This window comes from Genypterus blacodes, unplaced genomic scaffold (assembly GCF_046128005.1).
Source record: "Genypterus blacodes isolate CSIRO-AG114 ecotype Tasmania unplaced genomic scaffold, CSIRO-AGI_Gbla_v1 ptg000438l_1, whole genome shotgun sequence".
NCBI classification, from domain to species: Eukaryota; Metazoa; Chordata; class Actinopteri; order Ophidiiformes; family Ophidiidae; genus Genypterus; species Genypterus blacodes.
The window spans coordinates 3,563,607-3,586,432 of record NW_027467208.1 but is presented as its reverse complement, the minus strand read 5'-3'; the positions used below and the strand labels follow the sequence as shown (position 1 = coordinate 3,586,432).

General features: G+C 47.1%; 2 protein-coding genes across 10 annotated transcripts; both read left to right on the top strand.

Annotated features, from left to right (window-relative positions):
* Window positions 1-3,451: 3,451 nt before the first annotated feature.
* On the top strand, window positions 3,452-5,025 carry LOC142989865 (receptor-transporting protein 3-like). Its single transcript, XM_076139584.1, has 3 exons — window positions 3,452-3,603; window positions 3,911-4,082; window positions 4,282-5,025. Exons 1-3 carry the CDS (start codon window positions 3,594-3,596, stop codon window positions 4,622-4,624), a joined length of 525 nt encoding a protein of 174 aa, XP_075995699.1. The 5' UTR covers window positions 3,452-3,593; the 3' UTR covers window positions 4,625-5,025.
* Window positions 5,026-5,461: 436 nt separating this feature from the next.
* LOC142989864 (ankyrin repeat and IBR domain-containing protein 1-like) lies at window positions 5,462-22,660 on the top strand. 9 transcript variants are annotated; one of them, XM_076139578.1, is made up of 23 exons: window positions 5,462-5,694; window positions 6,168-6,311; window positions 7,166-7,209; window positions 8,593-9,567; window positions 12,026-12,197; window positions 12,300-12,431; window positions 12,812-13,003; window positions 13,786-13,903; window positions 14,187-14,407; window positions 14,571-14,659; window positions 14,842-14,986; window positions 15,217-15,377; window positions 15,579-15,667; window positions 15,963-16,093; window positions 16,261-16,395; window positions 16,617-16,703; window positions 16,826-16,892; window positions 17,171-17,316; window positions 17,456-17,634; window positions 17,848-17,899; window positions 18,061-18,117; window positions 18,310-18,433; window positions 18,664-22,660. In XM_076139578.1, the coding sequence occupies exons 4-23, from the start codon at window positions 9,380-9,382 to the stop codon at window positions 20,142-20,144; spliced, it is 3,966 nt and encodes a 1,321-aa protein (XP_075995693.1). In that variant the 5' UTR covers window positions 5,462-5,694; window positions 6,168-6,311; window positions 7,166-7,209; window positions 8,593-9,379; the 3' UTR covers window positions 20,145-22,660. The 9 variants fall into 9 exon arrangements, with proteins under 9 accessions (XP_075995693.1, XP_075995690.1, XP_075995695.1 ...); XM_076139575.1 differs by having other exon boundaries at window positions 5,462-5,805; XM_076139580.1 differs by lacking the exon at window positions 6,168-6,311.
* Window positions 22,661-22,826: the final 166 nt, after the last annotated feature.

Sequence of the window (22,826 nt, the reverse complement as noted above, 5' to 3'; positions counted from 1 at the left end):
TGTGTGTGTGAGAGAGAGAGAGAGAGATGACAGAGAGAGAAAGAGAGCTTTATGTGGACCGTCCTTTGTCCTGAAACATGTCTATCAGGCAGAACACACCCTGTTTCATGGCCCCTGATAACGTGTGGCGCGCACACACACGCGCATGCACACATGCATACTTATGACTTATGAGTGTGTGTGCAGGGTGTGCCTCTTGTTGAATGTCTGCCTGAGCAGCCATGTCTGTGTGAGCCCCCTTCCATGACCTAATACACACCTATGTACACACACACTAACACTCATGTACTCGTCCGTCCTCACCCTGCCTGCTGGCTTGACAGGTTATGCAAAACTGGAACTCTCAGCACGGCAGATATGAAGGGATCGTTGAATGTTTGCATACAGATGAGTGAGTGTTATTGCGTGTACTAGAATGAGAAGCCCGTGCGAGTGTGAAAAACACTTAAACATGATAAAGAGAAAGAAAGTGTGTGTTCAGGCATCTGTACGCACATATACAGACGATGGAGAGGAGGGTGCGGCTCCTGCAAAGAATGTGCTCATGGCATCTTACCACACCCCGTATCTATCTACGTATCTATCACTCTCTATCTCTCTCTCTCTCTCTCTCTCTCTTCCTCTCCCTCTCTCCCTTTCTCTCTCTCTCTCTCTCCTGCCCTCCCTCTCTCTCTTTCTCTTTCCTGCTCACTGTCCTCCTCCCTGTTTCTCTTTCCTCCCCCCCCTCCTCTCTGAGTCACCTGGCAGCCATTAAACAGGTACACAAGTTCAGACAGGAGCTCAGGCAGCAACTAAACCCTGGCCGGCAACGAAATGCACCTGGCCGAGGAGTCAGTGTCACTTCAGACCGACGTGGATCAGATAAGCTTTATTGACAGGACGCACAAAAAACGACGCAAAAGCTTCTGTCAGATTCCACAATGTAGGAATATGAAAATTAAAATGGGTAAACAAAGTAGATATAAAGTTCTAATAAGATATAATTGATGGTATAAGAAACTAGTCAAATGCAGCAAAAGTTTATAATGGCATAACCATTACATAACCACACATCACATAACCACAATATCATAAGTCTGCTATGTGATCTGTAATTGCTAAAGGAGGGCAGAAGGGGCCAAAGTGTTTGTCTTTGAGAGTGGAGCAGTGGGTCAGGAGTCAGGGAACAAAGCCAACCCGATGCAGTTTGTTCTAGTTTCTGTTTTGTTTCAGCTCCTTTTGGTTTTCCTGTTTCATTTTCCCGATTCCATTTGGGTACATCGACCTGTCCTGTACATTTAATCACCATTTATCTGGGTCAGAGGGAATTTGTCTCAGTGCTGTTGAAAGGCAATAAACAGACTCACTTAACCCTCAGAATGATACCATTTTTAGCAAAAGCATGCGGGGAACAGATTGTGTTTGTGAGTGTACTCTTGTGCTCTCCATTTTCTTTGCCTTTCTCTCTTTCTCCCCTCTGTCTCTGTGGCCCTGTGAGCTTTCCCAGCATGCTCTTCTCACACTGTAATGTCACACCTGAGTATAAGGTGACTCTTTGGAGCCCGGGGCTGTGAGGTCATCTTTACACCACAGTGCGGGGACCAACGGTGCACATGTGTGTCAGGTTGAAATGCTATATATGGGTTGCAATGTATGTATGTGTGTGTGTGATTTCAGTGTGTGGTGAATTGGTGCAGTATGTATGTGCATACATGGATGCTCATGCCAATGAGATGTTACTTTAAATTCCCATTACCACCCATTCTATAATGATATGCACCCTTAAGTTTCTTCAGGTCATTACAGTACTTGTCCTCTTTATGTGTTTTCAGAACAAGATACTCCAGAATAATTATCTTAACTAGCTTGTCGCCAGTAAAACAATACAGTGTGTGTTCCTGTCAGAGCGAAGAAGAGTAGACTGCGTAATTGCCATAATGTTACACTGAGTAATAACAAGGCACTTTCAAGTATTTGTAATTAGGTTTCTCACTAGTTCTGTCAGACCTGTGTGTGTGTGTGTGTGTGTGTGTGTGTGTGTGTCCTTGGTATAGTCTGGGTTTGACTGAAAGGAGAGTTGGTAACTGTAAACATAGATTCTGACATTGTAATCAGCATTTAGAGCTGGGCTGGGGCTTCATCCTAAACCATAAACACAGCTCAGGTAGAAACACTGAACAGTCGGAAAGACCCAACAGTGCGTGTAAGGGTGTGATTATCAGTGTGTGTATGAGGGAGGGCCATAAACACCAGCACCTACCTGCGTCAGGTGTTGCCAAGATGCTATTATTAGATATGAAGTGATGTTAATGATTATCGGTGAAACTCTGTGCATAGCTGTACAGACGGGAAACAGTCAAACCAGTCGAGCTCTGAGATTGACAGGAAACCCTGCTGCAGCTGTTGTTGCCATTACTTATAACAATGGGAGTTATTAGAGCTCGTGGAAGCTTTTCAAAAACAAAATTGAAGACCATAAAATACATTCAGCTGAGATAATAGATTGCAATTATTATAATTTAGACAATTTAGGATCAAATTAGGATTGCCTTTGGTGTTGAACAGACTAAACCCCACATAAGGGCTGTAGTCAGGCCCTCAGTGTGCACGCTGGTGCAGGGAATGTGCCTGTTAAGTGATAGAGAATCTGTGCTATTCTTTAAAATAGGAGAAACCCCCTAAACAGGTTTTTCTGTGAAATGCATTTGGGAGTTACAAGCTGAAATGGAGCTCAGTGTCACCATCCTTCTTGGAGAAAAATGGCTGTGTTTGCAAGCACAGTTTGTTATGGGGGCCTGAATTTCCCCTACATGTCATGTGCAACCGGGCGCAAGATGAAATGGTCAACAGCACAGTGATGAATGTCACCAAACAGTCCGAACAGGCTCCATACTGATAACATCTTATGAAGGACGGGCTGTGATCTTCAAGGCACAGAATCATTCTTCTTTCATCGTGATCCATGTTTGTATTTTTGGTACTTGTGAGATGCCTGTGTGATTGAATTCAAAGGCTACTTCCACCCAAGCCAGACAGTGTCATCATCAACATTTCCAGACCATATTAGACAATAAGCATATAAATAAACAGAAACCAAAAGTGACCAACTGTTGGAAATGGTCAGGGACTTTTTGGAAAAGAAAACTTAATACTTTTGAACACGTTTCCATTGTGCATTCCTAGCTGCCAATCATACTGTATCACACTGAAGCCTGTTGTAGGTCTGAAAACAACCGTACTGCCCCCTACTGCACTAAACTGGAACGTGTTGTTATTGTGACTCGTGAAACCTAAAATCTCCCTTAACTCTATTTTCAACTTCACTTCAAGCAAAAATCAAATTGACCAGGTTGATGTCATTGTGTTTTAGATTCAAACACCCCCTGGCAACGGCTGTGTTTGTTTTGGATACATTAGGGATCATATGCTGTAACTTGGATTTGGACGAGAAGGAAAAACGAAACTAAGTTAAGTTTCGTTTTCCAGACTATTGTTGTTGTCAGCATATAAATAGAGAGGCTGCAGAGAGAAGAGCCAGACAGACATTGAGAAGACAGAAGAGACCTCGCATCTTATCTATCTGAAGCGCTGAGCATATTTGATCACCGGAGACCATGAGTGCAGGTAACACTGAATACTTTATAATAACTTAGGAAGAAGGATGAGATGTTTTGAATGTGGTGCTGTTTTAATTTTGATCAGTCTGACACCATTGCTACCAAGTCAGCAATTCTAGCTGTCTATATTTATCAAATGTGTTAAATTTCATATTAGGCACAGTTTGTCTTATTGTAGGGGGGAAAAGAAGGAATGATTGAGTTCCAACTTGTACATTAGCCTTCATATGTCAGAAAGGTGCGAAATTTCCAGAAAGCAGTTTGGACAAAAGCAATTATTATGTAATTTAAAATGGTTGTTTGTTTGTCTATAGACTGGGTCCCATCTTTGTGGCTGGACACATTTGTGGAAATGCTGAATGAGGACAATGAACTTGACTATGATGACAACTGGACTCTCAACTTTAACTACAGCCAAACAGACACAGTCACTAAGGAGGACAGGAGGCGTGGCATGAAGATTTACTCCCACTGTGCCTTTGGAGAGTGAGTAGTACATTATAGTTATAATAGATATGAAGTTATTTTGATGAAACAGTAAAAAGAGTTTTCTGTGAATTATTTATAAATAGGAATGTTTGGGTAACATTTCTTTATTTAATTTTAATCATAATTCATCTCCAGTTTTAGGAAGATGTTTTTATAATTTCCTCATCACTCTCACTCTTTCACTTGATTCCCCCAGTTTCGAGTGTGAGTCCTGCCTTAAGACCTGGTCCTCTGCCAAAGTGGTGGTGTTGTTCCGTTACCGCCTGAGGAGTGATGCAGACCGAGGCACGGTGACCATGCGACCCTTTGGACAGGCTTGCCGCCGTTGCCAGAACGACCAGTATTACCTCCCAGGTTTTACCCAAGATAAGGTGGAAAGCGCCTTGGGCAAGCTGTTTGCCAAAATAAGAAAGAATTGCTACGGTGAGGAGGATGATGAGGAGCAAGACAGTGGGTCAGGAGATTTTGAGAAGAAGACCAAACCCCATGAGAAGAGTCTGTGTGAGGCCTGCAAAATGGGCATCTGCTGCCAGGATTAAAAGAAGGGAAACTGTGTGTGTGTCTGAATGTGTGATTGCGAGTGTGTGCGGCGGATATATGTATAGCTGATAGAGATGCTACTTTACTTTTTACTTTTACTTATTTCCTGAAATTAATTGTTGGCTTGTGACATTATGCCATTGTGTAGGACATGGTTGTAGTGTGTGAGGACCAATGATGACATCATTATACAGCCTGTATATTTATTTGTCGCTTTTAAGGTACTGTTTCCACTTGACTGTGTATGAATTATGCTACGGTAATAATTATTTACAAGGATGTAATTAAATACAAGAGTAAATGAAGGACCAGACATCAAAATTGCAAACAAGCATTAACAGAGACATTGATGATATGAAATTTAAAGTGTATTCTGCTACCAATAAAGACTTTTTATTTTTATCTTGTCAGTTATTTATTTACATATAGTTATTTGGCAGATGTTTTGTCCAAAGCCCATATGAGATTTTAATACAAAGAACAACAAGAGGAAGTGCCAAGAAAAAAGAAGTCCTACTGGAACGACAGGATATGGAGCATGGAGGCAAGAAAGAGTTTTTTTCCTTTTAAATAGATGGATAGGGTCTGACAGCAGGACAGGAAGTTAAAGACTTGAACCTGTATTATTACATATTATTATCATTATTATGATTGTCATTATTATTTTAATTATTATTGACGATGATGTTGTATTTATTTATTCGACTTTTATGAAAGACTACAGAAGAGAAGTAGTCGTGACAAAAACGAGCAGAGACAGGAAGCGGGCCAACCGACCAATCAGATGAGAGCGCCCGTTGTGACGGTGAATAATGAGCATGCGCAGTAGGGTTTCCTCTTTGGCAGCAACAACAACAGAGCGCTCTCTCTCTCCCTCTCCTTCTCGTCCTCTCTCTCTCCCCTAGCATCATCATCACCACCCCGCCGGCTCCGGTGGCAGAAAGCGAGCGAGAGAGAGAGAGAAGATGGTCCAGCAGAAAAGGATGCGGATGACAGAAATAATGAGATAATGGATCGGGATTTACGCAAGTTTCTGGACGTACGATTTGCGAGCAAGTGAGCGGACCGTGTAAGTAAGAGCGACGGCGGAGGGTTGGTACGATGCTGCTACGAGGCTAACGTGAACGTCAACCCCGGAGAGAGGCAGAGGCAGAGGGGTGGCTTGCTAGCTACGGTGACGGTAGGTCGGTGGCTTTGGGTGTTAACGTTCCTCCCGCGGCGCTGTCACAGGGCTGCCCGCGGGGAGAGCGTGTTTCTGGGGTAGGAATCCTCCGCTCTTGGCGTAGCGATCCACGCAGGAGGAGTGTGTTTGAACAAAGGGGCTTTAACCGCGGGGCCGCATGGACAGAAACATGCAGGCAGAGAAGTGGACTGGTGTTTTTGTTTGCTGCTTCATTTCACTTGTTTCGGGAGAAGAAGAGAGAGGTCTGACCCGCATCCGGAGCTCAGACACGGGCACCGAGCTCATTTTAGCCCAAGTTAGACTCGATCTGTGTCACTTTGGTTCGCTTGTGTGAGTTTGTTTTTTTTGTCTGTTTACAGCAGCTCGATCCACCCACAGTTTGACTGAGGTGTGTGTGTGTTCATCAGCTGACAGCGGGTTCACAGGCTTGTTATGACTCTGTGCTCCTTTAGTTGATTCGGGTCAACAACATACGAAGGGACATTAAGGTCAAACTCAGACAGGTGAGCAGGGAGACACCAGGAGCTTGATCTTGGCCTCCATTCTCGACTGTAGAAGGTTTTTGCAAATGTTGTTGAAGGAAGGAGAGAAACGAGTTAAATGAGCTACAAAGTATGTTTGTCAGTCTTTAGATGTGGTGTTAACAGACATGGATAAGAGTTGTATTGGTCGATTCCCCTTTATCTCATTGAAAACTTGCCAAGCTTGAAGCTGAAGGTTAGAAAACTGTCCAATGAGAAGCAGGGGGTCTGTCACTTTGGAGGAACTCTTTGTTATTAAAAGTACATGTTGTATATGTAAGGTAGGGTGGACTTAATGTATATTAAAGGGTGAGAAACCCTAATTGTTCCTCTAGTTGTAGTTATTTCTGTAGATATGATCTGATGTTTTTGGGGGTTTCCATTATTTCATGATGGACTTTCAGATGTTTGGGACCTTTCTTTCCTAACACGATGTTTGAAACCATTGACACACTGACAACTCTCACTTGAGCATTATATCTCCCAATATCTGTTGTTTCTATCAGGGGTTACTTGTATCTAATCACCAAGGTTATAAATTGTCACTAAATACTAACACATGACCGTAACAGTTTTGATTGAGTAATAGTTAGTTACTCATTTAGTCATTAGACAAGCTAGAGTGAGCAAATGTTTTGCATTTAGACTTTAGATTAAAGTAGTTGTTTCAGCACTAATAGATAATAAACACTCATCTCTTTTATGATCGGAACTGCCTTGTGAAATAGAAAATCAGTCTGTTTCAGTTTGTTTATCCCCAGCAGTCACATTTAAAGTATAATAAGCTCATTAAAATAATATTAAGGTTTTGTTTTGTCTACTTGTGAGTGTTGCAGAACTGAGCGGAACGCTGTGGAAGTAAACCGAGATAAACTAACTGGTGTCTTTTAATCTATAATAGACCTGTTGTATTCCAGGCAGGAATGTTTATGCGCTTTATAAGATTCATGTGTTTTCCCTGTCACATTGAACTCATTGGAAGCACAAGTCGGCAGCTCAGTGCTCGGTGTGTCTCGTGTTTTAGTGTCACTGGCCTGAGTATTCTGCTTTTTCCAAACCGATTACAGCAGCATAGGCGTGTGTAGTTTAACGCTGATGGCCCGAGTGTTCAGCTGACCACTAAATGACGTGGAGGCTCCCACCGCTGTCGTAATAGCGGATAACTGCACCGTCCCTGCTGACTGCAAACAGCCAGACAGACTGCAAATCTCTGGAATTCTAAACTTCCTTAATGTCCAGACTGTCGCTCCTTATTTAGTATGAGAAAGACCCAGGGATTGGCGGCGATTCAGAGAGCAGTGAAGTGAACTGGAAGTAAACCAGTATGCACAAAACAGAGCCAAGTAGACAGACTGACCCATTAACTGAAGTAACCCCCCCTCCATGCTGCCTTATGCACACACACACACACACACACACACACACACACACACACACACACACACACACACACACACACACACACACACACACACACACACACACACACACACACACACACACACACACACACACACACACGCACACACACACACACACATACACACACACAATTGAAGGCATCAGTGGAGCAGAGTTGTGGCTATTATTTTGTCAGTGGTCGCAGCTTTTGTGTGGCCCGTATGTCTCCGTCTGTCGGTGCCCCTGTCTGTCACGGCGTGGAGAGCGAGAGGCGGCGGAGGGGAGGCAGGCAGCCACGTTATTCAAATGTTCCAGAGTCGGGCCAGCCAGTGGCCAACTGTAGCTGAGCTAAAAGAGGCTCTTTGTTAGGGCCAGACAGATGGCCATAGAATGAAGACTGTAATGATACCCTCAGTGGCCAATACGCACACACACACACACACACACATGCTCCACTCCTTACACAATGTAATGGTGTGTATGTGTGTGTTAAAGAAAGGACGGACTGAGCGTGTTTGTGTGTCAGAGAGGGAGAAAGACGGGGGGGCCAAGACGAGCAGCGAAACGGAGCAGAACACATCGATAAAGATAGTGATTATGTGTGTGACAAGAGATTATAGTGCATTTCCCATATCTATTCCTTTTTAGCAGCCTGTTATTAGCCTCCATTGCATATTATCACGGGCTGCAGTGATATGAAAACACTTGTGATTCCAAATCAGGCGAATTGGAGTGGAGAATGGAGAAGAATAAGACGTAAACGGGAATCAGGAGGAGGAGAAGTTTTATCTTGTAAATCTGGACGGCCGCACTTGTGCCGCAGCTCACAGCTCTGATTCTTTGCCTTTTAGAGTCTTGACAGGTAATGCTTAACAGGTTTGAGGCCCGGCACTGTAGCGCTGCATGGTTTATCAGACGCCCGGCCTCCCTCCAGAGCAGACAAGCATGTAAACAGCTTCATACACCAGGGTGATTCTTGCAGACACGAGCTAAGTGAACTCCGTGGTCAGCTCTGGTGATATTGACCCTGCTTTTCATCAACCGACAAACAAATCAATGGCCTGGATATCATCAACTTGCCCCCCCACCCTTCCTCCCCCCGCTCCTCCTCCTCCCCGCTTGGCCTTTTTATAATTGTCTCTCGCTCCCCTCCTCTCTCTTCCCTCTGTTTTCCATTGTATTTCCTGTAAGATAACATTCTCGCTGCAGCACATCCAGCCGATCGATCCATGGATGGACTGATTGATTGAGCCGTCTCTCTCTCTCTCTCTCTCTCTCTCTCTCGCTCTCTCTCTCTCTCTCTCTCTCCATCCATCCATGCCTCTTGCTTCTACCTCATCATTTGCTTTCCTAACGTCACCAATCTTTCTTCTTCTGTTTAATTCCCTTTCCCTTTCTCATGCTCCTTTTCTTCCTCCCATCAATCTCTCTCTCTCTCTATCTGTCATCCCCCTCTCTTTCTCACTCGCTCTCTCTCTCTCTGTCGACAGGGCAGGAACACACAGCGAACCATGTTGCTCTAAGCTGCAACCTGTGGTGAACAAGGGAGGAGGAAGAGGAGAAGGAAGAGGAGGAGGGTGGCGCAGGCAGGCAGGCAGGCAGGCATCCGTCACAGCTCCCTGTAGGAGGCCCTCAGCGAGGTCCGAGCCATGGGTAACACGGCGACCAAGTTCCGCAAGTCCCTGGTGAGCGGCGACGAGGCCCTGGCCTGGCAGCTGTATGAGGGCAACCCTCAGTTCAGGGACGGCCTGGACCCCAACGCGTCGTACGGAGAGCAGTACCAGCACAACACGCCGCTGCACTACGTCTGCCGCCACGCCATGACGCGGCTACTCAGGTAAGAACACGTGTTTCTGGGCCGGGTTGAGATTAAACACAGCGGGCCGCTTTGAAGCTGTAGCTCCCAGAAGTGTCTCCCAGTAACTGTCACATCCACAAAGGCCTTTACATAAGTGAGTCACATGAAGCTGGATTGCAGTTGTCAGCATGTCAGGTCTAGTAGTCAACATTTCTTTTTTTATAAGTGCATTTTCAAGGTAACCTACAAAGCTACAAAGAGGCCAGATCATAACTGTCTGAATCATCTCTCACACAAAGGCTGCAAAACGTCGCTGTGTTACAAGGTGAACGTCTTCAAAATGATGTTGATGTGAGAGATATGCACCAGGAGCCTCGTTAGAGAAGAAGACACTGTTCACACACGACACTGGGAGACTCTCACTGGGATGTTTGCTTAACAACACGATGAGCAACAGCGTAAAAAATGATTCAACAAGCATTATGAGCGTCTTCAAAGGGGAATTTACTGTATTGTTCTTTGTCTATTACGTGCACACTGGCTTTGCTCTGCCGTGTACACACACACACACACACACACAGTTTAGAGATACAAGTCCTCCCTCGGGATCTGTTGAGAGAACTGTTAAGAGAGAGTCCCTGAGTATCAGAAAAATGAAAGGGTAGGAAATGATAGAAGAATAAAAACTCAGACACCAGCGTGTCTCTTTCTTTTTACCACCTGCGGGGAAAATCAGGCTGCCGGCCATGAAGGAGACAGCTGCTCCAGTGACTCAATAGCCGTCCTCACCTCCTCCTCCTCGCCCCTCTTTGCCCTTTCTTCCCATGATTACAGTGGGCAGGGTGTGGGGGGGGTCAGGGGAAGCAGTTTAAAAAGGCCCCGGTCAATTATCTGTGTATGCATGCGCGCGCACGTGCATGCATGTTTGCTCACGACTGCTTAATGCGTTTTGAGTCTGTGAGTGTAACACAATGAATCAATGGCTGCTGTGCTATTTGTGTCCCTTCCTACTAACCTATAAAAGGGGGCCAGAGAGGCGAGCAGGAACGCGGCGGCGCTCTGCCCCCCCCCTCCCCGCCCCCCCTCCCTCTGATAAGCATCGCAGGAAACGCTGTTTGTTTCCAACAGCTTGACCGGACAGAAGCAGCGGATAGATGGCGGAGAAATCTGAGACTAAACACAAACTCAGAAGACAGGCGTGGGCAGATGCAGTGACTCCGTTTGAAAGCTTATTTTTAAACACGTCACTGAGTCATGGGTTTATTTGCCTCATTTACCGGGTTTGATCCGCTAGTAAGTTCATCCTATTACTGGAAAAACTGGGAGAGCGGTGACGGGAAGCGTAACCCGTCCTCCACAATATAAATCAGTACACAGCCTTGAAGAGACATGAATAGAAACAGAGCGGTCGTCCCTCACTGTGCACACAGTCCAACCAAGGCCCGTGCTAGACTTTATTTCTTCTTCTTCTTCTTCTATGCTGCAGGATGTTCTCCAGGTCACACTCTGTGCTAAATCAGAGCCTCTGAGTGAAGCACGTTGCTGTAACTCTCCCCAGAGGTTTTCCCACCTCGGCCTCCTTCATCACATTACTGCAGGATTTGAGCCGCTTTCTCACTGATTTTTCAGGGCCGAAACCTTGCGGTGTCCTTTAGCTCTCTGTTTCAGGGAGACGCATCCCAGCCTCCCGTCCATCCTGAACCTGGGCCGCACTCGTGGGTGTAGACGTGTGGGCGAGGAGGGAAAGCAAAGGCTGGAGTGATTAGTGATTATTGCTGTGAGGGTGATTTGGCAGTACACAGTCATTAAGGGAGGCTGCACAGGGCTGGTTGCTGATAGGATGAGAAGGTCAAAGTGGAGATAAGGACAGCGGTGAAAGGTAGCAATAAAGAAACATTGACTCGTGTTCTATCAGGTGACTCCTTTGATCTTACTCGCTCGTCTTTTTAATTATGCCGCGGGTGGGAGGAATATATATGAATGAAAACGTCAAATGGCGCAGAGGCGATGATGGAGGGGAGAGGAGGGCGTGGTAGGTAACAGGATGCATAGATGAAGAGCATGCGAGGAAAATCAGCGAGAGGCGGAGCCAATAAGAGGAGCGGCGGAGGGAAATCTAATCAATAAATGGAGGTTTTGACAGACAAAGAGCAGAGAAACTATTTACTAAACAGAAATGCAACCGCAGCCTGTCTCCTGCTGCAGCTGCCACATCCATCACCCTCTGTGGTTGTGTGTGTTTGTGTGTGTGTGTGTGTGTGTGTGAGGATGCATTTCGAGCCTTCCTGTCCATTATCTCGGAGATGTTAAGCAGAAATAGTCAATATTTCGTCTTCTTCCTCTATCTGCCTTGCTTATTTCGCTCTCGCCCTCTCAATCACACTCACCCCTCAATCCATCTCACCGCTCTATCCTCCTCTTCCTCGCTGCTGCACCTGTTGCATCGTCGTCCCTCATGTTTCCCCTAATCCTGGTCTTTGTGCCTCACGCCCCATAGGTCCTTCCTGTTCAGCAAAGAGGGGAACCCGAACAAGCGTAACGTGCACAACGAGACGTGCCTCCATGTGCTGTGCCAGAGCCCGCAGATCCTACTGCTGCCAGAGGGGGCGCTGTCACCGCGACTGGCACGGCCTCAGAGGGACGAGCAGCGCCGCGCCGACTGCCTGCAGGTACTGGCAGACGCTCGCAGACCTACGACCTGCACAAACAGCGTGCGCACGTTTTGTCGCGTGTGTTTGTGTGTGTGCGCTCACGTTTTGTCCCTTGGCCAGATGATCCTCAGTTGGACGGGGGCCCGGCTGGACGGGGGCCAGTACGAGAGGGCCAATGTCAATGCCACGGACAACCACCACAGCACCTGCCTCCACTACGCTGCTGCTGCGGGCATGAAGAGCTGCGTGGAGGTGAGCGGGAAGGAGTGCAGGGACCCAGCGGAGCTCACATGATGATGATGATGATGATGATTTCTGTACAGATGGAAAAGGAAAATCAGACACTGGATTCGGAAAAAATAACTCTTTTGGGAAATAGTGAAAGGCCGATCTTTGACCTTCTTTCCCTCCGTTTCACTTTGTCTCATTTTCTACATTTCTTTCTTATGCTTCTTTTCCATTTTCCTCCCTCTGATCTTTGCCATCAATTCTTTTCTCTCCTCCACCCTCCCTGCTGTTTTCCACTCTTCGCTTCCCTCCTTTTGTTGTCGCATGCCCTTTCGCTGTTCCACGACTGTTATCTTTCTCTCTCACTCTCTTTCTCTCTCTTTCTTCTCTCCCCCCTCCCTAAGCTGTTAATCCAGAGCGAGGCAGACCTTTTCGTGGAGGACGAAGACAAGTTGACGCCATGTGACCACGCGGAGCGGCATCACCACACCGAGCTGGCCCTCAGCCTGGAATCGCAGATGGTTTTCTCCTCCTCTTCAGCTCAGCAGTCAAACACAGACACACATGGTGACACCAACCTGCTGCGATACAAGGAGGTGAGACCACAGACTCTCAGGGAATTCCTACTGGTTAGAGAACAAAACTGTATTTAGAACAAATCCATCTCCGAAATGTTTTGGGCTTTTTATAGACGGTAATTGTTTGCCGTGGACATAACCGATTGTTGTGTTGACGTCCCTGTTGTCTCAGTGGGAGCGCTGCTGCTGTCTGGGAAGCACGAGGTCTCTTATAACATCATGCAAATTAAATTAAAGAAGTGCACTGTGAAGTCTGGTTGAGCCTGTTTATCTCTTTGTGGATTATCTGCAGTAAACAAACACACAGTGATATAAGAGATTTACTTTAAACACTGAAGTCCTAAATTGTTGCTTCTTTTTTGCGTCCTCACTTCACATGTCCAGCAGTTACACCGGTCCTAACAAGAACAGTAATACAGCAGGGGGACACACACACTCACACTCACACACCTTCTCTGATGTTTCTCAGTTAAATTGAGGGCAGCCTGCACTCTTCTCCAGCAGTGGCTGCTGCCAACTGATAGCAGTTTGATCTTCCTTCCTTCCTGCCAAATCCATGCTAATGCTTAATCTCTCTCCCCCACTTTTTTCTCTGTCTGTCCTCCTGTCTCTCTCTCTCTGCTCCCACTGCCCCACATCGTTGTCCATTTCATTTTCAAACGTTTCTCCTAATTCTCCTTTTTGCCCCCTTCTCCTCTACCTCCGCTCTCCCCGCTCCTCCACTATCTGCCTTGTCTCTCCCTCGTCGTCCCTTGTTGTTGTCTGACATTCTTCCATTTTTCCCCTCTGTGTCCTTTCAGCCCTACGAAGGACTGAAGCTTCAGGACCTGCGCAGGCTGAAGGACATGCTGATCGTAGAGACTGCAGACATGCTGCAAGCCCCCCTTTTCACCGCAGAGGCCCTGCTCCGAGCACATGGTGTGTGTGTGTGTACGTGTGTCAGCGTGTGCGAGTGTGTGTCTGTGTCCTTTACAGAATGCGTGAAACATTCACTGCACAACATTGAACATCACAATGTTCAAGGATGAGAGCACGTGTGTTCACATGCAGACCTTCTGTGTGTGTGTGTGTGTGTGTGTGTGTGTGTGTGTGTGTGTGTGTGTGTGCGTGCGCGTGCGCGTGCGCGTGCGCGTGTGCGCTCTTGTGTTACCCTGTATTTGAATGCAAATAAGGCGTATAATGTCCCTGTCTCGTGTGTCAGACTGGGACAGAGAAAAGCTTCTGGAAGCCTGGATGTCCGATGCAGAGGGCTGCTGCCAGCGATCGGGGGTTGCCATGCCTACGCCACCGCCCAGCGGCTACAACGCCTGGGACACCCTGCCCTCCCCCCGCACGCCCAGGACACCCCGCTCACCCCTCACCCTCACCCTCACCTCCCCTACCGACAGCTGCCTCACTCCTGGGGAGGACGGCATGGCAACAGTGAGACACTCTTCTGACTTCAAAATGACTTTGTGTAAAACTCCCAGGAAAGAAGCGAGTTATATTTTCATCTATTTTCTGCTCTGGGATTTACTGAATGATAGTTTAAGGTGAAATAGTTTCATTGATATGTGTGTGTGCGTGTGCGTCTGTGTCCCTGCAGTGTGGGATCTGTCTCTGCTCCATCTCGGTGTTTGAGGACCCAGTGGACATGTCCTGTGGCCACGAGTTCTGCCGAGCCTGCTGGGAGGGGTACGGACCTGTGTGTGTGTGTGTGTGTGTGTGTGTGTGTGTGTGTGTGTGTGTGTGTGTGTGTGTGTGTGTGTGTGTGTGTGTGTGTGTGTGTGTGTGTGTGTGTGTGTGTGTATTCTGTTCAAACTGCCAGATTTTTCAGTGTGTTTATATATCAAATGTTCTGTGTGTGTGTGTGTCAGCTTCCTAAACTTGAAGATCCAGGAGGGCGACGCCCACAATATCTTCTGCCCGGCATACGAGTGCTACCAGTTGGTGCCTGTGCAGGTGATAGAGAGCGTGGTGTCCAGAGAGATGGACCAGCGATACTTACAGTTTGACATTAAGGTGATAACACACACTCAGACACACACACACACACTTCATCATCATTACCTACGTACTTTCTGCCCTTCTCTTCCTCCTCCTCACTTCCTTCCTTCATTACTCATCCTTGTTCCCTGCTTCTCTCTCTCTCTCTCTCTCTCTCTCTCTCTCTCTCTCTCTCTCTCTCTCTCTCTCTCTCTCTCTCTCTCTCTCTCTCTCTCTCTCTCTCTCTCTCTCTCTCTCTCTCCTAGGCATTTGTGGAGAACAATCCAGCCATCCGTTGGTGTCCCGCGGCGCAGTGTGAGCGGGCGGTGCGGCTCACACGGCCGGGCCCCGGCGACAGCGACCCCCACAGTTTCCCCCTGCTGCCCTGCCCAGCGGTCGACTGTGGCAAGGGTCATCTCTTCTGCTGGTATGCCTTTCTGATTTGCTGTGTGCACACAATAAGGCCTCTCTTAGAGTCAATCTCACACAGTATTAACTTCAGGGAACAACGCGTGAGAAGTTGTCAGACAACTTTTAAGAGTTCCTCTAGTAAATCGTGGTGATTGTTTCTGCTTGTCTCCGACCCCCCCCCCCCCCCCCCCCCTCGCTCCCTCCCCTCTGCCTGCAGGGAGTGCCTTGGCGAGGCCCATGAACCATGTGACTGTCAGATGTGGAGGAACTGGCTCCAGAAAGTCACGGAGATGAAGCCCGAGGAGTGTAAGTCAGCCGTGTGTCGTCTCAAACCACAGTAAAGCCGTTTAAAACGCAGCTGTCAGCAAAACCGACACAGCCTGGTTACACCCGAGCTACGCAACAGCGGGCAGGTGCTTTGTAATTACCGCCTTTTGTTTGCCACCGCCACAACGCAAACACTTCTGTCCAGAAACCTGGCACATTCAGACTCCATATTGCATATTCAATATTGTACATTCACTCTTCCAAAATTTTCCGTGTGATGGATTTTTCAGATGAAGTGTGTGTGTGTGCGTGTGTGTGTGCTGGTGTTCCACAGTAGCAGGTGTGAGTGAGGCTTACGAGGACGCTGCTAACTGTCTGTGGCTGTTGACTAACTCCAAACCGTGTGCCAACTGCAAGTCGCCAATTCAGAAGAACGAGGGCTGCAACCACATGCAGTGTGCCAAGGTACACACACATATTTCAGCTCGGCGTCTTTGCAAGGATACAGTTATAAAGGAGACGGCTGGGCTGATCACTTCGAGCGTTTCTATTTGTGGCTCCCGTACAGTGTGTGAGTGTGGTTAGTGAGGTTGTTCTCCCCCCCCTCTCCCCCTCCCTCCCTCCCTCTCCAGTGTAAGTACGACTTCTGCTGGATCTGTCTGGAGGAGTGGAAGAAGCATAGCTCATCGACGGGAGGATACTACCGCTGCACTCGCTACGAGGTCATCCAGCAGCTAGAGGAACAGTCCAAGGAGATGACTGAAGAGGTAGAGACACTCACACACACACACAAGCAAAGTTTCATATCAATATGGACGCAACATTGTTTTCCATCATCCTTGCATTCACTGTTCATACTTACACACGTGCCACTCCTGCGTCGCTCCTCAAAGAACACACCACTTAGTTTTACTTGTAACATTTTCATTACACACACAAACACATACACCATTCTGTTTATTCCATTAAGTTGTCATTTCCCTAACAGGCAGAAAAGAAGCACAAAAGCTTTCAGGAGCTGGACCGTTTCATGCACTACTACACTCGCTTCAAGAACCATGAACACAGCTATAAGGTGAGACACGCTCGGAAAAGTGTTTTAAAACAAAGACGAGAGATTCGTTCTCTGCCTTTTAAGTTATTCACCGTAAAAGCGATCATCATTACGTATTTGACTCGTGTGTCCTCTCTCATCAGTTGGAGCAGAAACTGCTGAAAACGGCTAAAGAGAAGATGGAGCAGCTAAGCAGAGCCTTCATTAGCCGTGAGTCTCCTTTACACTGACCTCAAAACAGCATCAAACGGAGGTCAGGTTTGCTGCTTTTCCACTGCGTGTCAGCTGCTTGTGAAGTGCTTTTCCATTACAGTTGCTAAGGGTGTGTGGAGTACAGAACGTACAGCCCCAAACTTAATGTTCTGGTGTCGTCTTACTCTTAACAAAACAGAAGGTTGTCATTATCAAGCTCTTTCCACCTCATAAAATACACCCACACTTCATTTGGATGCGTGTGTGTGTGTGTGTTTGTGTGTGTGTCTCTGCAGGCGAAGGCACTCCCCCAGACACACGGTTCATTGAGGACGGTGTGTGTGAGCTGCTAAAGACGCGGCGCGTGCTGAAGTGCTCTTACCCCTACGGCTTCTTCCTGCAGCAAGGCAGCACGCAGAAAGAGATCTTTGAACTCATGCAGGTAATGGACGACACGTCTGCCAGTATCTTATATAATAACGTTAAACGCCTAAAGTCCTGCTAACTAATGTTCTTCTTCATTGTGCAAATCCTTAGTAAGTTTGTCCTCAGTGTTCATGTGATCTTTGCGTTTTCCCCAGACGGACTTGGAGATGGTGGTGGAGGATCTGGCCCAGAAGGTCAACCGGCCGTACCTGAGGACGCCTTGCCACAAGATCATCAGCGCAGCCCGACTCGTCCAGCAGAAGAGACAGGAGTTCCTGGCTTCAGTGGCCCGTGGCGTGGCACCGAACGACTCGCCCGAGCCTCCACGCAGGAAGTATGGACACACACACACAAGCTCAAACTTGCTTGAACTTGCACTTGAACTTACGTTAAAGTAGCTGATTGCGTAAGAGAACCACTGTACGGTTCAATGGGGATTAAAGGCATTAAACCGGCTGCAGACTAGACAGACAAATATTAAACGGTGTCATCTGCATCTTTGTTTCACTGTGAGAAACATTTCTGTGTGTGTGTGTTTGTGTTTTAGCTACCCAGGAGGATCATGGGACTGGGAGTACCTCGGCTTCGCCTCTCCTGAGGTACAAACTCTCCCTGTCATCTTATATTCTTCTGCTTCGTGTTTGTTTCAAGCTAACGCTGTCCCCCAAAACTGCGCTTAGTGACCCACTTCTGTATGATGCCATATGCATGCACAACTATGGCTGCAGCTGACCTAGTTTGCTTGTGTGTGTGTGTTAAGATGCGGAGTCGACACTCTGTATTGGGAGCAGCAGATCAAAGAGAGAGACAGTCCCAGGTAACTCAGAGACCTGTTCCTTTCCCCCTCAACATTGAAAGAGAACGCGACCCTGATCTCCTGGGGTTTCGTCCCCGTGCATGGGCGCAGTCCTGTTTCCTTTTGTTTGCTACAAATTGGTGCTATAGCAGAGTGTATGACAGAAAATAGATGAGTTGTTATTTTGATAAAAGGTTGAATGGCTCTTTGCAGGACTATGCTGATATCCAGTACCGCCGCAGACACCGGCCACGGCGCAGAGGAGAAATGCTGAGTCTGCACAATCTGAGAAGCAGCAGCAACACACCAGAGAGCAACAGAAGGAGTGACAACACAGGTCCACACCTACAATGCTTTCATCTTAGTGTTGCTTTGGCAGTAATAGAACATGTAGTGTTCTGGCGTTGTGCAGTACACAGTGCAGTGACCCGTCACTACAGTGAGCATTTAGATGGGATTTAAATGTTTTGCTCAGTGAAGCTGATCAGGCCAAGCACACAAATCATTTGGCACTGGTATCAACTGGCGATGTAAACATTAATCCCTGGGTTTTTGTTTGAGTTGCAGAAGGCCCAGAGAGGAGTGAGGGCCGCAGAAGAGGACTGGGTTCACTGGATGAAGACGACCCAAACATCTTGCTGGCTATCCAGCTCTCCCTGCAGGAGTCCCGCAGAGAGAGAGGCTTGGATGGAGGCACAGACAGAGGGATGGAAGGAAGACTGGAGCTAGACATCGGCCTAGACAGAGGGCAGGAGAGGCGGCAGGGTCTCCCTGGAGACCTGGGTGACATCGCTTTACACTCCCACAACACAGACGGTCCTCCAGGAGCCAGAGGCTCCTCCTTTCCCACTTCTCTCCTGGATCCTCCCCGCCCCCCTAACAGAACAGACTCCTCCTCCCAGCCTTCCTCATCTACCTCCTTTCCTCTGCCTCCTCCACCTCCCTCCCTCAGTGCAGAGCTGCTGGAGCTGGGAGACAGCCTTATGAAACTAGGGAACATAACCACTCCTTATGACCTAGATGCACACACACAGGAGCAGCTATACTCACACCACAGATACCACCACAGTGCACACACTGGCCAGTACACCATGGAAGCTTCTTACAGTGACTGCAGCCATAGACAAGACCAGAATCCACTGACTCCATATGTGCTCGACCACATCACTATCACAGATCCCTGCTATGATAGAAATGAGCAGAGTAGTCACTGCCGTACGAGTGCTTATTTGGCTGAGGTAGAACAGTCTGGCTCCTATGCACTGGAACACACGCAGAACCCCACCCATGGTTCATGTAATCGGGAAGTCACAGCCACCCATGAAAGCTCCCCAAACACAGACGGCTCTTACACTCCTCTCCCAGAACACAGTAGCTCTTACACACCCGAGCGTCCTGCCTCCTACGCTCTTGAACGCTCCCCCAAGTCAGCCCCACAGCCTCCTGTCCAGTTGTGCCTCCCCTCTCCAGACATGGAGCCAGAGCTCCTGCTCTCACCCGTGATCCCCCCAGGGGGCGCTTTCACCCCCAGTGACCCTCAGAGACTTGAGCCGCTGGATCCCGCTGCCAGTGCCCAGCTGCTGGACAACATCATGGCCTGGTTTAACAATAACATCAACCCCCAGAACAATCCCCAGAGCCTAGCCCTCATCCCCTCCCCACCCACCACAGAGACCGACTCCTCCCCTGATACACACACAGAGACAGAGTCAGAGAGTCAGACCTCCAGAGATGTAAACCCCACCCCAGGCCGGCAGCCCCCGGAGGGTGAGCCAGGAGCAGAAACGGGGCCAACGACTCCTTGCGCACACGCTGTGAGTGTGGAGGTCAGCGAGGCTGGCAAAGAGGCTGGCGAGGAGACTGCGAACACTGGGTGTGTGGCAGACGTGTCGCTGGACGAAGCAGACACACACCCATGCTCGCACACACAATGTGAGAGCGGTCCGACACACACTGCCCAGGCCCCAGAGACAGACTCAGAACTCGTCCTTCAGTTAGAAGAGGACCAATCCCCTGAGGAGTGGGAGGAACAAGTACACTTAGTGTGAGGCGAAAGACAAAAGAGAATAAACACAAGGCTGAGCTAGCGTATGTTCAGTAGAGATGAATGTGGATGAGGAGAGGAGATGGAAGACTGAAGACAGGAAGTAGCACTGACAGAATGAGAGAAAATATAAGATGGAGGCCTTAGAGGGTTACAGTGTTTACTGTATTATACTGTATGTAGAGAGGACACCAAGCCTTGCAGACTTTGTCCAGTAAAGATGATGTCATAAGAAGTTTGACTTATAAAAAAAAGTGCTTTTGTCTGGAGAAACAGACAAACTTGAATTCAAAGCAAAGGAGTGAAGCCGGTGAATGGAAAGCTACTGATATCATACACATACAATGCTGCATATGTTTTTGTTTGATGTTATAATTTATTCCACTGCCTCCTGTATTTAATTTAGTCTTCTGACTTAATCGAGGGTGAAGCGTTGGTGCTGTCGATGCTGAATTCCAAACTTGCCTCTTTCCACCCTCACAGCTCATGCTGCGGTCCACAGTGGGTCTACATTTCGCGTACCGTACAATCAGAGGGCCTAATTCTGATGTTTTTTTTGGACCCCCGTGCACACTGTGCCTGCCTTGGTAGAGAGCTTAACCCTGTGACCCTTTTTGCTTTTGGTACGTTGCAGAGAGGATAAGAGCCTTTCTGCCCCGGTAAGCAGCAGGCGTCACAGCTCAGATCATTCTCCTACAAACGAGCTTAACATCCATTTTATGACATCAGCGCTCCTTTTGTATCATCCACTGTGCAACACCTCTACAGTCGGTAGAGGCCCGGCGTCTTGTTCAAAGGCTCTGCAGCAGCATGGGCGCTTGTTGTTCTTGGCGGGAAGGGCGGGGGAGGAGGGGCGGGGGGTGTCGAATCCATTTCAGATGTTTCTCTCTGCCTTTATCACAGATGAGCTGTCATCCACAGGTGAAGAACGTGATGTTAAATAAAAACACTCCTGAACTCTGATGTTTAAAGGAAAAAAACCTCAACCAGATATGGATTTTTCAGGGTGACGGTTTGGTGCACAGTTTGTTTGAAATTGGCTTTGTTTTTATCGTGTCTGTTCCACTACTGATGCCAAGTGCAGTGTGCTGTTGATAGATGGGAGAGGGGTCAGGCTTTTAGCTGTAATTTATCCTTTTATTCACTTTTGATTTTTACCTTGAGATGACATTTCTTCCAAGTCAGACCAGAGTTGTTGGGTCTGTGTGCCTTTTTGTTTGAATCATATTTGTTTTATTAGTGGTATTTATTAGTGTCATTGCTATTTAAACATGATGACGTTGCTAATGAAAGATAATGGAGAACACACCACATTGGTGTGGCTGATGCCAAACACTGAGGTTAACAGTGCACACACACACACACACACTCACACTAATATCATTTGTTCTCATTCTGTGTGTTACTTCAGCTCGTCTCCTTACAGTCTGTGAAGGCAAAGAAACAAGTGTCGGCCATTGATGAAAAAACATTCTGCACTCAGTATGAGTTATGTCGAAGCTCAATAATCTGCACTTGGTACACGAGTTTTCACTATAATTAATAACCACTTTATCTGAATGTTGCTAAGCAAATGTTGTTGGCCTTTGATTTAATAAGGATCTTGAAATGTGATGTCACACTCTGGATTCTGCATCGCCAAACAGCCTCAATCTTAAAAACTGTATTGCCCAAAATGAAATGTTTACAAAAGAATGAAACACTGCCTGCTGTGCTGAGATATGCTTTGGTGCTGTAGGAAGCTGAATGGTAACAGTTGAGTGTTTTGATGCTATCTTTTGGTATGCCAATCATAAATGTAGTGTATGGAATTCTAATAATATCCTCTCCAAAGGCAAATTCAGATTTCTTTTTTTAAATTTGTAATGAAAGGAGACACTCACACGGAACAACATATGCAATCAAAACTGCATCATGGATAATTGGTAGTTTGAGGTGTTATTGTTTGTACAGCAGCATGGACAGTTTTGGTGGTGCAATTTAAAGTGTATTGGTCTTGATTGATCTACTACAGTGAACTGGGCATGAGTGGAAGGAAGTGACAGAGTTCAGCCAAATATGGATCTGTATTGTAACATTAAGCTGTGAGAGTGCTGGACAGACAATGACATGCTGTCCACACCTTTTCAGACTGTTCTCTGAGGAATAAGGACCATACAACCGGACTCACAACGGAATTACTGAGTGATCTCTTTCTTTCTGCACACGCATGTTCTTAATGTGTCACACTAATCCAGTGCTGTCAGGCGATGTTGCAGAGGAATGACAAAGAAGTATTTCTGTTGCTTGGTGTAGCTTTGGATTTATGGTGTCACAGGAATTGTGTGCTTGATTTTAAGTTTTTGTGATCCATCTACCACCTACTTCAAAAGAGGAAGAAAAAATGAAATTGCACTCATACATTCTACTCGATACATTCCCAGTCAGTCCATAGGAGAAGTTTGACGTGTGGCCAATACTGTAAATGAAAGTGTCAGTGCAAAGTTTACGCTGAATAAAAAGAAATGAAAAGTGTCTTGACAGATTTGACAAGTCTTTTTTAATGAGTCTCCACACACACACACACACACACACACACTCTCTCCCTCCCTCTGTCCAGTCCAATATTTTTGTGACAACTACTCCTTCTCATGTCATATTGCTCCTATGCTTTTCACAATATAGTTGCAAGATAAAAGAAGTATTC

Coding starts and splice junctions, on each gene's coding strand:
- LOC142989865 (XM_076139584.1), top strand. Junction 4,083..4,281: donor TCCCACTGTGCCTTTGGAGA/GTGAGTAGTACA, acceptor TGATTCCCCCAG/TTTCGAGTGTGAGTCCTGCC.
- LOC142989864 (XM_076139581.1), top strand. CDS start 9,380: ATGGGTAACACGGCGACCAAGTTCCGCAAGTCCCTGGTGAGCGGCGAC. Junction 12,198..12,299: donor GCCGCGCCGACTGCCTGCAG/GTACTGGCAGAC, acceptor TCCCTTGGCCAG/ATGATCCTCAGTTGGACGGG. Junction 16,094..16,260: donor ACCACATGCAGTGTGCCAAG/GTACACACACAT, acceptor CTCCCTCTCCAG/TGTAAGTACGACTTCTGCTG.